Source organism: Alexandromys fortis, unplaced genomic scaffold (genome assembly GCF_014885135.2).
Source record: "Alexandromys fortis isolate MF-2015 unplaced genomic scaffold, M_Fortis_MF-2015_v1.1 scaffold_29, whole genome shotgun sequence".
Lineage (NCBI taxonomy): Eukaryota > Metazoa > Chordata > Mammalia > Rodentia > Cricetidae > Alexandromys > Alexandromys fortis.
In genome coordinates, this window is record NW_026067891.1 from 2,896,010 (window position 1) to 2,913,625 (window position 17,616).

At 45.2% G+C, this 17,616-nt stretch overlaps 1 protein-coding gene across 4 annotated transcripts in view; it reads left to right on the plus strand.

Moving 5' to 3' along the window:
- Rab11fip3 (RAB11 family interacting protein 3) overlaps window positions 1-17,616 on the plus strand; it is a 77,821-nt gene that overhangs the window by 28,912 nt on the left and 31,293 nt on the right. For all 4 annotated transcript variants that reach the window (XM_050128450.1, XM_050128223.1, XM_050128293.1 and 1 more), the window contains exons 2-3: window positions 5,983-6,076; window positions 15,429-15,520. In XM_050128450.1, the coding sequence (XP_049984407.1) occupies window positions 5,983-6,076; window positions 15,429-15,520 (186 nt within the window). The remainder of the gene's footprint in view (window positions 1-5,982; window positions 6,077-15,428; window positions 15,521-17,616) is intronic.

Sequence of the window (17,616 nt, forward strand, 5' to 3'; positions counted from 1 at the left end):
ATATATATCACTTTAAAGATTATTATTATTATTATTGGTTTTTCGAGACAGGGTTTCTCTGTGGCTTTGGAGCCTGTCCTGGAACTAGCTCTGTAGACCAGGCTGGTCTCGAACTCACGAGTGCTGGGATTAAAGGCATGCGCCACCACCACCCGGCTAAAGATTATTATTATTTTTTAACTCAGTTGGTAAATAGACCACCAAGCTCAGTATCAGCACTGACTGTGGGTATCATTGTGAAGGAGACTTGGTTTCTGGCTTAAGAGCCTCGTTCTGTTGGGGCCAGTCATTCTGAGACTGACTTGAAATTGCATGTGACATGATGGCTTTATTTCTTTGGGTCTCTTCTCTGGTGCCTGTAAGGCTAGCTTCTTTGGAACTTTCTTGGTAGACCAGAATGGCCTTGAGCTCACAGAGATCCACCTGTCTCTGCCCCCTGAGTACTGGGATTAAAGGTGTGGGCCACCACCACCCGGCCAAGTCTAGATTTTTGAGATAGTGTCCTATCTTTTGGGTCTGGGATGCGTGCAGGACTCTTGAACTCTGATGTCATTCTGGAGTCCCCAGAGGCACCGATTGTGATCTCTGACCATCCTTGCGCTGGCTTTGTTGTCCTGTTCCTTCATCTTGTGTCCCTGTGGGGCAGGCGAACTCTTCTTTCCCTTCTCTTTTCACCTGCCCAGTGACTTGACACTTCTGTTCTTGTTTGTTTGTTTTTCGATACAGGGTTTCTTGGTGTAGCCCTGGCCATCCTGGAACTAGCTCTTGTAGACTAGGCTGGCCACAAACTCGCAGAGATCCTCTGCCTCTGCCTCTCTAGTGCTGGGATTAAAGGTGTGGGCCACCACTGCCTGGCCTCTATGGCTAACTAGTGGCTTAGCTCTGCCCTCTGATCTTCAGGCAAGCTTTATTTGTTAGATCACAAACAAAATACCACCACACATCTCCTCCAACAAGGCCACACCTATATGAGAAGGCAGTGTGGCTTTTTTTCTCTTTCTTTCTTTTCTTTCTTTCTTTCTTTCTTTCTTTCTTTCTTTCTTTCTTTCTTTTTCTTCTCTTTTCTCCTTTTTTCTTTTCTTCTTTCTTTTCTTTCTTTTCTCTCTCCCTCTTTCTTTCTTTCTTTTTTTTTTTTTGTTGTTGTTGTTGAGCTTTTGAGCCTGTCTTGGAACTTGCACTGTAGACCAGGCTGGCCTCACAGAGATCCGCCTGTCTCTGAGAAGAGGTGCCTTCTTATTTTTTTTATATTTATTTATTATGTATACAATATTCTGTCTGTGTGTATGCCTGCAGGCCAGAAGAGGGCACCAGACCCCATTACAGATGGTTGTGTAAAGATTTGTTATGTATACAGTGTTTCTCCTGCATGTTTGCCTGCAGGCCAGAAGAGGGCACCAGATCTCATTACAGATGGTTGTGAGCCACCATGTGGTTGCTGGGAATTGAACTCAGGTCCTCTGGAAGAGCAGCTAGTGCTCTTAACTGCTGATCCATCTCTCCAGCCCAGACATTCTTATTCAAACCACCACAACTATCCCCTATCTTGGAGGTTTCCTTTGTTGTTCTTCCTACACTCCAAGCATAAGTCTCTTCTTAGTCAATGTTCGACTCTCCACCTTGTCCCCTCCCTCATTTTGAGACTTTATTTGTGGAAGAGTACATACCCATATAAAGTGGGGGAGAGTAGTGCCCCCACCTTTGAAACTCAGTCATGCAAATACAATTGTGTCTGTACTTACCTCACATATATGTAATTTAATATTACATATTTGTTTAATATACATATCTAATCTATTCTAAATATTAGGTTAATATTCTGTTAGACAAATAATTTCTGTTTTAAGTAAATGTAGGCATTGAATATAAAATATTCAATATTTATATAAAATATTTATTTAATTTTGAGACACAAGGTCTCATATATCCCAGACTGGCCTCAACTCACTATGTAGTCTTGAATGACCTTGTATTCCTCCTGATCCTCCTGCCTCCACCTCCCAGGTGCTGCCGTTAAAGATAGGCACTACTGTTAAAGGTATGCACTACCTCTCCTGGCTGGGTATGAAACCAGAATGCTAAGCAAACACTCTACCAGCTAAGGTACAAGCTCAGCTCCTGAATTTTGAAGTATCTCCAGATGTATCGGTAAGTGTGTGTAGAAACCTGTGCTCTAAAATACTGTCAGATCTATAGCAGTTAACAGCATCTCCACGTTATCCATATTCAGTGAGTACTCAGCTTCCAGCTCGCTTTAGGTGTGTAAGTGGAGGCCCCAGGTTTACAGTGGGTGTTTTTCTCAGTCACACTCCACTTTTTTTTTCTCCAGACAGTCTCTGAACCTAGAGCTTGCTGATTTAGTTAGACTGGCTGGCCAGCAATCTCCAGGGTTCCTCTTTTCTGATTCTCATGCTGGAATTATAGGAGCCTACTGTTGTATTCTGTATTTTTTAAAATCTGGGTGTGGGAGATCAGACTCAGGTTCTCATGTTTATGTGGTCAGCCCTCTATCCTCTCCCGACTGAGCCAGCTCCCCAGGTCTTTCCTTTGGTTTTGAACTGTGCTTGTTTGGGTCCATATCCATCAAAGTACCATGTGTCTCCAGGTCTTCTTGAAATTGGTTGATTTTTGTCTCTGTTAAACTTCTCATGGACTGAATTTGTATCCCTAGGTTGTAGACAAAGTTTCCTTTAGTCTCTGTTTCCTGTTGCTATAATGTCTGGTTCTTTTTTTTTGGGGGGGGGTTCAAAACAGGTTTTCTCAGTAGCTATGGAACTTGTCTTGGAACTTGTTCTGTAGATCAGGCTGGCCTCAAATTCACAGAGATCTGCCTGCCTCTTCCTCCTGAATGCTGCAATTAAAGATGTGAGCCATCACCACCCGGCATATGATTTTATTTTTAAGAGTATGTGATGTGGGATTCCCCTCTGTATGCTGTGAATACCGTTGGGTAGTAAAGAATCTGTCTTGAGCCTATAGCAGAGCAGGGCAGAACAGAGCTAGGCAGAGGGTTGGAAGTTCTAAACTGAATGCTGGGAGAAGGAAAGAGGGAGGAGTCAGGGAGAAGCCATGTAGCCCCACTGGCGACAGATGCTGGAACTTTGCCAGTAAGCTATTGACCAAACAGTATTGCAAATAATATAGTTTTTGTGTGGTTATTTCAGAGCTGAGCAGCTGGGAACTAACAAGCGGCCTCCCTACAACAATTATGTATTTGGCTGGACTTTGGTGGTGCACACCATTAATCCCAGAATTCAGGAGGCGCAGTCAGGTGAATCTCTGAGAGTTCAAGGCCAACCTGGTCTACAGAGAAAGTTCCAGGACAGCCAGGGATACTCAGAAAAACCTTGTCTCAAAGAATAAAAAATAAAATAGACTATGTATTTGTATTCATGTGTATGTGCCACATGTATGTATGTGGGTGCCTCTCAGAGGACAGAAGACATCAGATCTTGGAGCTGGAGTTACAGGTGACTGTGATCCACCTGATGTGGGTGAGTGCTGGGAGCTGAACTCAGCTCCTTGGAGCAAGGAGCATCCTTAACAATTGTGCCATTTCTGCAGCCCCTTTAGTTTTAATTTTTAATTACACATATTTGCGTGTGTGTCAGTGTGTTTAAGTGCATGTGAGTATAGGTGCTGACAGAGGCCAGAAAGCATCCCCTGGAGCTAGTTAGTTATACTGGTGATTTTGAGCCATGGGACATGGCTGAATTTGGGTCTCCTAAAAGATCAGTATACTCTTATAACCACTGATCCACCTCTCCAGTCCTAATTGTCTTTTGCTTTTTGAGATAGGTACTCTCTGTGTATCCCTGTCTGTCTTGGAACTTGGCCTGGAACTCATAGGGATCTGTCTGCTTCTGCCTCTCAAGTGAAATATATATAATTATTTTTAATTATAGGGAGTTTTCCTTGAGCATTTTTAGTATTTGTTCTGTTTCTTTACTTTAATTTCCTTTTCTGGGGTTCCTGTTGGATCTTGTTTGCTCACTCCAAGATTTATCTTAAAATTTAAAAAAAATTTTGTATCTTGTGTCTGTACATATTTCCGTGTGTGTGTGTGTGTGTGTGTGTGTGTGTGTGTGCAGGCTTGTGTGTGCAGGCACATATGTGCCATGGCATATGTGTGGAATTCAGAACAACTTGGGGGAGTTGGTTCTATCTTTGTACTGTAGAGATCAGACTAAGGCCAGCAGGCTTGGTGACAAGCATTTTTACCTACTGAGTCATCCTGCTGGCATATTTGTCTTTTCTCTTGATCCCTTTTTAGTTTATTATTTTTAAGAGCTTTGGGATACGATTTGTATTCATGAAATTGCTGCCATTCTGTGTGCAGTTCAGGGTTTTCTAGGACGTCGGTAAGATCAGGGCAGCTGCTGGCACCGTGTAGTTTCACTCTTCCACATCCCAGGAAATGCCTCCATTCACCGCCCTGCAGTTCTTCCAGTTGCACTCATTTAGAGGGCACCGTCTCCTTACATTTGTAATTCTCATCTTTCATGACTAAGAGTATTGAATATCTTCTCATGTGCTTATCAGCCCTTATATGTGTGTGCATGCACAGTTGTGTAAGTGTTTTCAAGACAGGGTTTCACTGTGTTGTTCAGTTGATAGCCTTCAGAGCTGTCCCCCTGCTCCACCACCTTAAGCTTCTGAGACAGGGTTCTTACTGAACCTGGTGCTCACCAATTTGCCTAGACTGGCCAGCGAGCCCCAGGGGGTCCCTGTTTCTGCTTCCCCAATCCTGGGATTACAGGTGTGTACTGCTGTCCCTTGCTGTGTATGCAGGTGCTGGTCTAGCGACGGAACTCATGTCCTCATGCTTGCATGAGAGCCTTTCTCGTTTGGAGAGGTCTTGCTATGATTTCTTTTTCCTTTTCAAGTAGGATTTATGCGTATTTTCTAGATTCAAGTCCTTTACACATGATTTGCAAATATTTTCACCTAGTCTTCTTCATGTCCTTTGATCTGATTAATGCATATTTGAAGCAAGCAGCCCCCCCCCCCACTTTAAATTATATCTTCTCTGTGGCCTAACTCATTGTGTCGCCCAGACTGGCGTTAATTTTTAGATAGTCCTCTACTATTGCCTCTGGAGTGCTCTCAGCCAGCCCATCCTATGTGCTAAAGTTTTACATTTTGATGAGACTCCTCTCATCCATAACAACAATATAATTATGTCTTCTTTTGGAAAAACTGTGTCTGTTGTTGGAGGCCATTTGTTCATTCCTGGTTGCCCAGAACTAAAATAGTCACTCATAAACTGTATTAATTAAATCACCGCTTGGTCAATCACTTAAGCATATTGCTAACTAGCTCTTACATCTAGAATTAACCCATTTTCATTATTTTATATTTTACCATGAGGCTGTGGTCTACCAGCAAGGTTCCAGCTGGCCGCTTCATGGAGTCTTGCTGACTCCACCTACTCTCTGTATATATCTTTTCCAGCCTGGCTATATTCTGTTAAGCCATCGGCCAAAAGCAGCTTCTTTATTTATTAACCAATAAAAGCAACACATACACAGAAGGACGTCCCACGCCACGTGTCCATTAGCTTGTGTGTGTAGGTTGTCTTTCTACCTTTGGAGAGAGTGATGTCAAGGGTGTGACTGCCTCCAAAGCACTGGCACTGCTGAGGAAGCTCATCTTAGTAAGAATGTGCTGGAACAGACCCTACAACTTCAAACTCCTGATTTTCCTACCGGGGAGCTCAGTCGTCATCTTACTGAGAACCAGGATGTTATTCCCAAGGTTAAGAACACTTGCAACAATGGCAGATTCCTCCAGGATGGCTCTCCCCGGTGGCTAGCTCTTGCAGTGGCTGCCCCTGCTTCTGTGCTTGGACAGTGCTTGTCAGTGCTCTGGAGCTCCGAACTGTGTGAGCTCGTTCCTGCTTTGTAGATGGTTAAAGGGGTCAGTGCCTGGTGTCGCCTGCCAACTGTGGATGTGTGAGTAAATATTCTTGTTTGGCAATTGCAGGTGACAGACTTGACTCAATACCTGGACCCCAGTGGGCTTGGCGTCATCAGCTTCGAAGACTTCCACCAAGGGATTGTGGCTATCAGAAGTGGAGGTAGGTCAGTTACCCCTCACTGTACCCACCACCTTTCTCCTCAGTGTTCTGTAACTACCCATTCTTCCCCAGCCACTGTGTAGGCTAGTCTGAACTCACAGAGATCCTTCTGCCTCTGCTTCCCAGTGCACCATAACACCTGGCTTAGGCCATATCTTCTCGGACTCTCAAAACATTTGGTGTTCAAGATGTTCTCTTCCCTGTTTGTTCTTGAAGCCCTACCCTCCATGATCGACAGGCTCTCAACTGCCTATTTACAGTGTGGAGGGCTACTTTCCTTCCCCAACGTTTCATGAGGAAAAATTACAAAACAAAACTGAAAAAAAACATAGTTATTATATATTTCCTACCCATTCTGTATGGAGAACAGCTTGCTGTGTGCGCTGTGTGCCCCGTTCATCCCTCCATCCATTGTCTACAGTCTATCTTTTCAATGGGATGCATTCGACTCATTATATTGTGCACTTCCCACTGATGCTCTGGTGTGCATCCTGGCCATCATCTAGAGTTCAGCATTTGTTCAGAGACTTTGGTTTTAAAGCAAAAAGGTACCTACTGTGAAATGTGCAAATCTTAAGTGTAGCAGTTTGAGCTGTGACAGATTGCTGAGCTTGATTATCTCTGATAAGGCTGTCATGGCAAGTTCCTCCCACCTTCTTTTTTCTTAAGATTTATTTTATTTTTATGTGTTTTGCCTGCATGAATATGTGTTTGAGGATGCCAGTCCCCTTGAGCAGACATTTGTGAGCTGCTATGTGGTTACTGGGAATTGAACCCGGGTCCTCTGGAAGAGCAGTCAGTGCTCTTAACCACTGAGCCATCTCTCTGGCTCTCCCACCTTTTTGTCAACCTATTTCTGTTCTTGTACATTAAGTTGTCACATAAATGTGTCCTGTATATATCTGACTTCTTTCCCTCAATATGCCTCTCGTATCCACCTATGGTTTGCTTGTGGTCATGGCTGCTTTCTGATGTGGGATGGTGGCCTATTGTGATGAGGCATCTAGCTTACCTATTGGGATAAAGTTTGAGTAAAGTTTAGAAGACTGTGTGCAAGTTTTTGTGTAGATATGTGTTTTCCTATCTCTGTGTCCTGTGCCTAGGCCCTGGGGGACTGGCCGTGTGCTGGGTGTGTATTCATGTCTTCACAGTGCACACGCCACTCCCCACTCCCAGTTAGCCCATCTAGTTTCTGTTCTGCAGCTATGAAAATAGCTTTTCAGCCAGGCAGTGATAGCCCACACCTTTAATCTCACAGGAGGCAGAGGCCTGTGAATCTCTCTGAATTCAAGGCCAGCCTGGTCTACAAAATCAGTTCCAGGACAGTTATGGGGTTGATGGAGCTGGGGTGTGTTAGCTGCAGGCTTTTTGCCTCCTCACACATCAAGCCTTTTTTTTTTTTTTTGGTAAACTTTTTATTTTAATGAAAATGTAATTACACACATCAAGTCTTAGTTTGTAGTCACTAGGTGAGGTCAGGTCTGAAGATACCCTTGGGCCTCAGGTCTCAGCAGCTGTCTTGTTTATCATCACCCTAAATTATTACTGACAGTGTCACTTAGGACTGAGTTTCTAAAATATTGAGTCCTCAGATGGTTCTAGAGAAGTTGCCGTGCTACTCTTTGACTGTTCTCACCCAAAAGTCTTTTATGGAACTAGGGATAATATTGTGAGCCAGCACCAAAGTGAGCCCAGTGGGTGGTGACAAGAAGTCAAATGGATGAGGTACCACTGTTGTCTAGGCAGTAGGCAGGAGCTGAGACCACCATGCAGGCCAAGCCTCTCGAGGGAGGAGCAGGAGAGAGAAAGGAAGGCATGATTACCAGGTGAGGGACGCCTGGTCCAGGTTAGCAGCAAGCCAGCCTGTGTGATGGGGGATGGACCAGGAAGGGAGGCCATAGTGACGGCTGGTGACTTTCCCAGTGAATAGGACGTGGGGAGAGCTGAGCACAGGACCCTCGGTAGGGAGTGAGGTCAGTTCACGAGGGATGAGATGGAGAACAGCCAGGGTAATGCAGAGTCCCCGGACTGAGAGCCCTGTGTGCTGTCTGGTAGCCTGACCTATAAGTGATAGATCGCAAGCAGCTAGATTTTCTTTCTTTTTTTAAGATTTAGGTTTTTTTTTTCAGTGATGTGTATTTATGAGTATGGGTATATGCCTATGAGTTCAAGTACCCATGGTGACCAGAAGAGGGCATTAGAACCCCTGGAGTCCCTTCATGATTTATTTTTTATTTTTTTTATCCAGATATATTTATATTTTGTCATTGAAAACTTCATACAGTATCTTTGTGTTTTACTTTAATCCCAACATATTGCCCAATTAGCTTTCTTTTTTTAATGCTTTTTTTTAATTGATTTTATTGAGCTCTACATTTTCCTCTGCTCCCCTCCCTGCCCCTTTCCTCCCCCGCCTCATGATTTCTTTACTTGTCAGTTATTCTTTAAAAATCTTGGTCTTTAAGTGTTTGCTAAAGTCTGGCATTAAACCAGGATGGTGAGAACTGTCTGTGATCTGAGTATTTGGGAACGCGATGGGAAGTGAGGCAGCAGTTAGAGGCAAGCATGGCTGGGCTCCTTGTCACCATCAGCCTTTCCCATGGGTCATCTAGCCATGGAGATGAGTGATAAGTTCCCACGAGACATGTCACAGCTGTCACTCTGAGTGTTTGTCATGTCGTTGTAGATACGTTAAATAATGATCCGTTCCCTTTGGAACCACAGAGGCGCAGAGCACTTGGCTGGTCTCTGTCTTGCTGGTCTTGCTTTGCACCATCTAACCACTGTTCCTATTCTGTCTGCACAGGTGGGAGGGAGGTGTGCTGTTTGGACTCTCAGTACCGTCAGGGTGAATCAGGGGCATTCATTGGATTGTTCAGATTTGATAGTTGACTGCACAAACCTCTTCAGGCTGGGAGATACAGCAGCTGGGGCTGCGGTAGGCAGGAAGAATCTGTCCGACAGGAGATGTCTGTGTGAGGTGATTCCTCCATGGCTGCTAGTTTGTATGCTCTGCTGGACCTCCGTTAAAGCGAAGTGGTGAACTCTGCTGGGGGTGTCCTGTTATCTTGACTTAGGAGGCCTCTCCCCCATTCTCCCGCCATCTGTGCTCTTCAGGGTCAGCTTCTTTCTGGAGGAGGGCTTGCTAGCTGGTGACCATGTCTCTCTTCTGAGTGCCTGGGTCTTGGTTTAGTGACTGAAGGTGCATGTAGATATTTTTTAATCCCCGGTGACAGCAAACAATTGTCTGAGGATGATTTATTACCCCAGTTCCCCCCCCCCCCATGTGCCAGATGAGATCCATCCCTAGAATCACTGTGTCCCCTTGCCTTTCCTGGGCTGATTTAAGACACTGTGGTGCCCTGTGTCCTTTCCACAGGCGACCTAGGAGGTACTTCTTGGCCTCTGCCTGAGAAGGGGGCAAAGCTTCCTCTATCTCTTTATAGCCAGCCCACTCTCTTCTGCCTTCTGTGAGGAGCCATTTTCTGGCCTGTCTTTTGGTAGGTCCCACCTGTTAGATCCAAGCCCTGTCCACCCTGCTGCTGTTTCTGCCCATTTTCCTGGGGTTCTGTTTTGTTGTTGGTTTGGTTTCCTTTTTATTGTTTGTTTTTTGAGACAGGATCTCACTATATAGCCCTGACTGGCCTAAAACTTGCCACGTGGAGCAATATGGCCTTGAATTCAAAGATCCATTTCCTCTGCTTTGTGAGTGCTGGAATTAAATCTGTGCACCACCATTCCCAGCCCTAACTAAGTTGGTGGGTTTTTGAAACTAATTCATGTGGCCCAGATTGGCCCTCAGACTTGCCATGTAGCCAAGGATGACCTTGCACTTTGGATCTTTCTGTCTTTCTCTGCCAAGTGCTATAATTCCAGGTAAGCTTCACCACTCCCATCTAGGCTGTTTGCTTTGAGACAGGGTCTTGTTCTGCAGCCTTGGCTAGCTTGGTTATTCACTGTGTAGCCCGTGGTTGCCATGAACTCAAAACAACTCTACTTTAGCCTCCAAGAGGTGGAGTGACAGGTGTGGCCCACCCGCCTCGGAAAACATTTACTTTGTAGTCACAGCAGACAGATGGGGTACAATTGTAAGTGAGTAATTCTGAAGCAGGAATAAGTAAGTGTAATCCCAGTGCTCGGGACTCCAGTGGTTTTCTTTGTGTGTTTTGAGATAGGGTTTCTCTGTTTAGCCCTGGGTATTCTGGGACTTGCTCTGTAGACCAGAGATCCACCTGCCTTTGAGATTAAAGGCATATAACACCACCACCACCACCCAGTTTTGGGATTCATTTTTAATTTCATCATTTTTGCATTCTTTCTGATTGATTTAATTAGGAATGTAAATCTCCCAGCTAGTTGTTAGAAATAGTTTAATGTTTCAGAGTCTCACCCTGCTACCACACTGTGGGTACATTGCCTTGAGTTCAGCCTGGACCTGGAGGATAGTGGGGTCCTTACAGTGAGCTGTGGGGATCTGCAGAGATGAGGTTAAATGCGGCAGACCTGAGCTAACTATTCTGGAGACAAAAACAGAATCCTTTGCCTTTGGTGCTGGCTTTCTGGTGGGAGATGATAAGGTGGGACTAGGGGGTGTGGGAGTGAATCAGGGGTGACACCAGGCAGGGGTGTCCTATAGGGTAGGGATGTGTGCCTGGTGTGTAGGAGATTGGGGTCAGAAGGTAGAGGAATGAGCTGTGGAGATCAGCTGTCCAGTGGTGTAGTGGGAAACTGGGCCTTTTCTGGGACTGAGCAAACTTATGACTCTACCCCAGCCTGGGCCATGGAGAGTGCTGTGCAGGATGTTGAAGGAACTGCTGTGCACCTGCCGATTAGTGTAGAGGCTTTGCTTTTTTGCCTTTGTCATTTTGGGGTTTCATTTCCATCTGATTAGGAGGACACAGTGAAAACAGAATAAAAGATGAAGTAAGAGGTGATTTTGAAAGATCTTATAGCACTTAGAAGCATTCAGAAAGGAAGCATGCTTATCTGAACTACATTTCCAGTGAAGTTCATCTCAGGTCCTGCTGTAATGCACTGGTGTAGCGATGGACAGCATGTATTGCCTGTCAACCTCATTCTACGTTGGAGGGCAGCATAGTAAACCACAATATATTGACCTAGTTTGCGGGGAAGCGCAAGACGCCTGCTGTCAAAGCCACAAGCACTGTTCCAGGAATAGAATGAGACAGGGAACTGTTACAAATAGGCCATGGCTCTGGCTCATACATCCCTAGCTCTGGAAGGACAAGATAAATGCACATTAAAAATTTCCACTTATAGGTCTGGAGAGATGACTCAGGGGGCTGGAGAGATGGCTTAATGGTTAAGAGCACTGAGTGCTGTTCCAGAGGATATTGGTTCAATTCCACCCACATGGCAGCTCACAAATGTCGGTAACTCTAGTTTCAGGGGACCCGACACCCATGGCAAAACACCAATGTACAAAAATTCCACTTAACAATTAGCTGTGACGGTGCACACCTTTAATACTAGCCCCTAGCAGCTGGACAGGTGGGTGGGTCTCTGTGAGTTCAAGGCCAGCCTGGCTTATATAACAAATTCTAAGCCAGCCAGAGCTGTAGTGACAACCTGTATCAAAACAGAGTATTTCCACGTGAGGGGACTAAGGCTGGAGGATCTCAAGTTAAGGCCTGTCTGGACAATTTAGTGAGACCTTGTCTCAAAGGAAAAATGAGGGGTTGGGCCGGGCAATAGCGGTATACTTCTTTAATCCCAGATGGCACCCATAATGCTAGGATTCAGGAGTCAGAGGCAGGTAGATCTCTGAGTTGGAAGCCAGCCTAGTCTACAGAGCTAGTTTCAGGACAGCTAAAGCTACACAAAGAAACACGGGGGGGGGGGGGGGGGGGGGAAAAAAGGGGGGGGGGGGGGGGGGGCTGAAACAATGGCTTAGTGGTTAAGAGCACTCCCTTGGAGTTTTTTTTTTTTTTTTTTTTTTTCTTGAGAGAGCTTTTTTCTGTGTAACAGCCCTGGCTGTCCTGGAACTAGCTTTTGTAGACCAGGCTGGCCTCGAACTCACAGAGATCTGCCTGCCTCTGCCTCCCGAGTTCTGAGATTAAAGGCATGACTTGTTGAGGTTTTGTGGTTGTGTTTTTCTTCATTTGTCTAGATCAAAGCATGAACTGTCTCTGGTCTTTGTGGCTCGTTTAGAGGGAGCCAGTACTGACTGTTCCAGAGCATTTCTTCCCGGATCGTCGGGAAGGTTGCTGCTCCACTTAGCCGTTGAGATACGACTATATGAACTGGTTATTCTTCACACTTGTAATCCGGTACTTGAGAATGGACAGAGAAGGCTGAACAACTGATTGACAACCAGCCTGGGTTTCAGAAAACCTTGCCTCAAAAATAAAATAAGGGCCAGGCAATGGTGGTGCACGCCTTTAATCCCAGCACTTGGGAGGCAGAGGCAGGCGGATCTCTGTGAGTTCGAGACCAGCCTGGTCTACAGAGCTAGTTCCAGGACAGGTTCCAAAGCCACAGAAAAACCCTGTCTCGAAAAACAAAACAAAAAAACCAAAAAAAAAAAAGGGGGGGGGAGGACTGATGTGTTTCCCCCCTCCCTACCCTATTATTTATTTATTTTGTTTGTTTTGTCCTTTTTTTTTTTTTTCTTTCTTTTTCTTTTTTTTTTTTTGGAGACATGGGTTTTTCAGTGTGTAGCTCTGGCTGTCCTGGAATTCACTCTGTAGACCAGGCTAGCCTTGAATTCAGAGATCCGCCTGCCTCTGCCTCCCAAGTGCTGGGATTAAAGGTGTGTACGACCTGACCCGACTTCTGTGTTTACATGAGGTAAGTGTGATAATCACTACTCTACAGAAGTGAAGCTGTGTGAGTGTTTACATTGTGTGGGTGTGGGATGGGAACCAGAGACCAACCTGAGGTATCAGTCCTCACCCCTACCGTGTTTGAGACAGGGTCCCTGCACTAGTTGACCCATAGGTTCGTAGGCTTCTCCTTTCTCCACCCCCCATCCTACACTTGGAAAGTTGGGGTGCAGATGCGTGATACGGTACCCAGTTTTATATGGGGTCTGGAATTTAAACTTAGATCCCCATGCTGCACACAAGCCCCTGTGCCCGTCATGCTCGGCCCAGCCTGATTGGACCGTTGGAACAAGTGCTGATGGAAGCTTGCCTGTGTTCAAGATATTTTTGTTTGTTTGTTTGTTTTTTGAAAGTTTCTCTGTGTAATCCTGACTGTCGTGGAACTCACTCTTTAGACCAGGCTGGCCTCGCACTCAGAGATCCACCTGCCTCTGTCTCCTGGAGTGCTGGGATTAAAGGCCTGTGCCACCACCACCAGGCTGTGTTAATGATATTGACTAAGCAATCAAACTGTAAGTCAATGTACTCCATGAAAGAAATTACTTAGTAATGAGACTTTGGTATGGATGACCTTCTGTATCCTTCCTCGGGCACAATGTCCCTTGAGCATCTTGGAGACCATGGATGTTGGTACCTCTTTTCTCAGAGGAAGATGCAGGTGTTTTATAATTGAAATGTTTCGAAAATGTCTCTGGCATTGAGTTCAGAAGTTGGTGCTTCTTTACAATTTACTTTCTTAGCCACTGGAGAGATGGCTTAACAGCTAAGAGATTAGCTGCTCTTGCAGAGGACCTGGATTTGATTCCTAGCACCTACATGGAAGCTTATAGCCATCTATAACGCCAGTTCCAGAGAATCTGATACCTTGTCTGGCCTCCAGGCACCAGGATGTATATAGTATTCACATACATATATGCAGGCAAACATCCACACATTTAAAATTATAAAAAAGAAGTCTTTTTAAAAACATACCTTATAGCTGGACGGTGGTGGTGCATGCCTTTAATCCCAACACTCGGGAGGCAGAGGCAGGCGGATCTCTGTGAGTTCGAGGCCAGCCTGGGCTATAAGAGCTAGTTCCAGGACAGTCTCCAAAGCTACAGAAAAACCCTGTCTCAAAAAATCAAAAATAAAATAAAATAAAAACAACTTGCTGGGGCACACACCTTTCATCAAAGTTCTCTGGAAGTAGAGGCAAGCAGATCTCTGAGTTCAAAGCCTGCCTGATCTATATATCAAATTCTAGGCCAGTCAAGGCTATACACTAGGACTTCGCCTTGGAAACAAGCAAACAACAAGACAACAGTAACCATAGCTCCTGGGGACTGGAGAGGTGACTTAGCAGTTAAGAACACTTGCTGATCCTCCAGGAGGCTCAAGTTCAGTTCTAGCACTTATTTCAGGTGCTTCACAGCTGCCTGTAACTCTGTCTTTAGGGGAATCCAATCCCCTCTTCTGGCCTCTATGGGCACAGGCACACACGTGATATATGTATGGTGTTATACACCCTTAATTCCAATGCTCAGGAAGCAGAAGTAGATGGATGGATCTCTGTGAGTTCAATTCAACCTGGTCTACAGAACAAGTTCCAAGGCATCCAGGACTATGTAGAGAAGCTCTTTCAAAAATAAAGAAAAATTTTAAACTCAACGTCATATTTTGAGATATTTTCACTGTATTATTCATTGGGTTTGAGTGTGTATACAGATATGGACACATACATGTCATGGCATGCACCTGGAAGTCACAGGACAACATTGGGTCTTGGTTTTATATTTCCCCAATGTGGGCTCCAGGGATCAAACTCATCTTGTTAGACTTAGTGGCAAGCACTTTTATCCATTGAACTTTCTTGCTGGTCCAAACCCACTTTATACACACACACACACACACACACACACCAGTAAAGCAGAGTAAAATAAACTGTTGAGTGTAACACCTAGACACTGCATTTTTCAGTGTTTACCCGGACAAGATGTTGGTGATGTTGAGTGGGGTTTGTATGTACCTTCTTTCAAGGCTGTATGTTTTTTGCAGAACTAGGAATCTTGCACTTTTCCTTTCAATGTTGTTTGTTTTTTTTTTTAAGATTTATTTATTAATTATTTATACAGTATTCTGTCTGCATGTATGCCTGAAGGCCAGAAGAGGGCACCAGATCTCATTACAGACTGTGAGCCACCATGTGGTTACTGGGAATTGAACTCAGGATCTCTGGAAGAGCAGTCAGTGCTCTTAACCTCTGAGCCATCTCTCTCTCTCTCTCTTTTTTTTTTAAAGTCATGTACACACAAACTTCTCAGCACCCTAGCAAGCACTGTTGTCTACTGGGGGGTGTGGTTCTTGTGCACCCCCTCTGCCCTCTCCCGCTGGAGTTCTCAGCTTGAGGTCCACAGTAGTGTACCTTTTGCTGCAGTGAGTCCTGTCCACCCATCTCGTGTTCCTCTACCTTGGACCCCTCTGGACATCACTGGGTGGCCTGCTGAGGCCTGGTCTTCTCTCCACAGATCCTGATGGCCAGCTGCACAATGTGGAGCCTGTCCACGATGAAGAGCCCCCTGCCTGCGCCGATGAGTTTGACGACTTTGTCACCTATGAGGCAAGTGCTTTCTTGACTGCGAGCCCTCTTGCCCCCTGTGTTCTCCTGAGCAGCAGAGCTGCTTCAGTGCTGTGCCCCGTGTGTGTGGGAGGAAGGCTGTGGGAGACCTTGGCTGTGGCAGAAACCACAGATGATTCCCACTGGCCTGGTTGGGCCCAGGATCCACATGTTCAAAAGTCATCTCTCGGGCCTGTTGTGTAGAGGTTTGTGGACAGTTAAGCTCTGTGACATCCTCGCTGTCACCTTCTACCACGCAGAGGCAGAACAGAAGACACTGATGGTTTCCCTTTGTGAACTTGAAAATAATTGTGTTTGGAAACATGGACTGACCTGCCTCCTGCCCTGTGTCCCTTACTGTCTACTCCTGGGAAAAGCTAGGGTTGTGCTTTGTGGTGTCTCTTATAACTGTGGGTTCCTTGTCACCCAGCTGGGGACAAAGTCACAGCAAAGGAAGGCAGACCACTGTAACTGGAGAGAGATGAGTCTTGAGTCATATGGCTGATCTACAGGATTTTCTTTATAAAATACATGGAGTTGTTGCCCTGGTGTTCAGAGTGGCTTAGAGACAGGGTGCTTGAGCCCAGGAATTCTGGGCTGTCCTGCCAATGTAGTGAGACCAATCTTGAAAACATGAGTTATAACTGAGCCCTTGGTTTGCGGATAGAAGTGGCAGCTGCCAGCATTTCAGCCTTCAGTCTAAGTGATACAGACTGGTGAGATTGAAGGTTCTTAAGTTCTCAGAACCTTTTCTCCTTTGTAGCATGAGGAGCTGGGCCCTGTATGTCTAACTAGTTTCCTTTTGAGGGCTAATGCACCACAGAACTCAGGCTTTTTAATCCCAGTCTCTCTCTCTCTCTCTCTCTCTCTTTCTCTCTCTCTCTCTCTTTTTTTTTTCTTGAGACAGGGTTTCTCTGTAGCTTTGGAGCCTGTCCTGGAACTAGCTTTTGTAGACCAGGTTGGCCTCGAAGTCACAGAGATCTCTGCACCCCAAGTGCTAGGATTAAAGGCATGCGCCACCACTGCCTGGCCTTAATTTCTCTTTTAAAGACTTATTTCTAGTATGTGTGTGCCTGTGTTTGAGTAAGTGCACATGAGTGCAGGCACCTATGGAGGTCAAAGCTGAAGTTAAAGGCAGTTGTAAGCCACATAATATGGGTGCTGAGAATCAAACCTGTGTTGTGCAGAAGAGCAGTGACCCTTAACCCCTGAGCCTTCTCTTCTAGCACTCTGATTTGTGTTTTAGATGAAAGAAACAGTTCTACGTGTTTTGTTTACTTTTAAACTCTTGAAAGATTTCATTTTTGAAGGTTTTGAGTTGTTAGTACATGGACCAAATAGAACAGAGGATTTCCATATGATGCCTTGCCTTAGTGTTCCCGTTACAAGCATGCTTGCACTGGTGGACCACAGCTGATGCTTCACTGCTGACCAGCATTTGCTACTCATGAAGCCTTGTGTCTGAGACAGCATCACAGACCGTCTTTTGCCACTCACCAAGTCCCCTGTGCTCCGCCATGCCCCACGTGCCCCTGGCTGCCCTGGGTTTGGCAAAGTTGTGTTTCTGCCTTTCCTAGGTGTCTCTGAGCTACACTCAGATCTGCTCTTCTCACTCAGGCTCAATGTTTCTTCTGTGTCTTGCTTTTCAGGTTTGCAGGTACTGTTCTCAGAACTAGGTACTGCTACAAACTTACAGTTTTTTCTTTAAATCAAATAGCTAGTCATGATGTTACAGGCTCCAATCCTCTTGATTGGTAGGTGGAAACAGGAGGATCAGAAATTCAGTAACGTTTGTTGACATTGTGAGTTCAAAGCCTATATAGACTGGACCATATGATACCCTGTCTTTAAAAAAAGTGTTGCCAGATGTGGTGGCTCATTCCTTTAATCCCAGCATTCAGGAGGCAGAGACAAGCAGATCTCTTGAGTTTCAAGCCAGCCTGGTCTACACTGCAAGTTGCAGGACAGTCAGAACTACACATTTAAAAAACAAACAAATAAAAACAAAAAATCAAACATATGTCAAACATTCTTTTGTTGGTTTGTTAGTTTTCTGAGACAGGGTTTCTCTAGGGTTCTAGGCTGTTCTAGAACTTGCT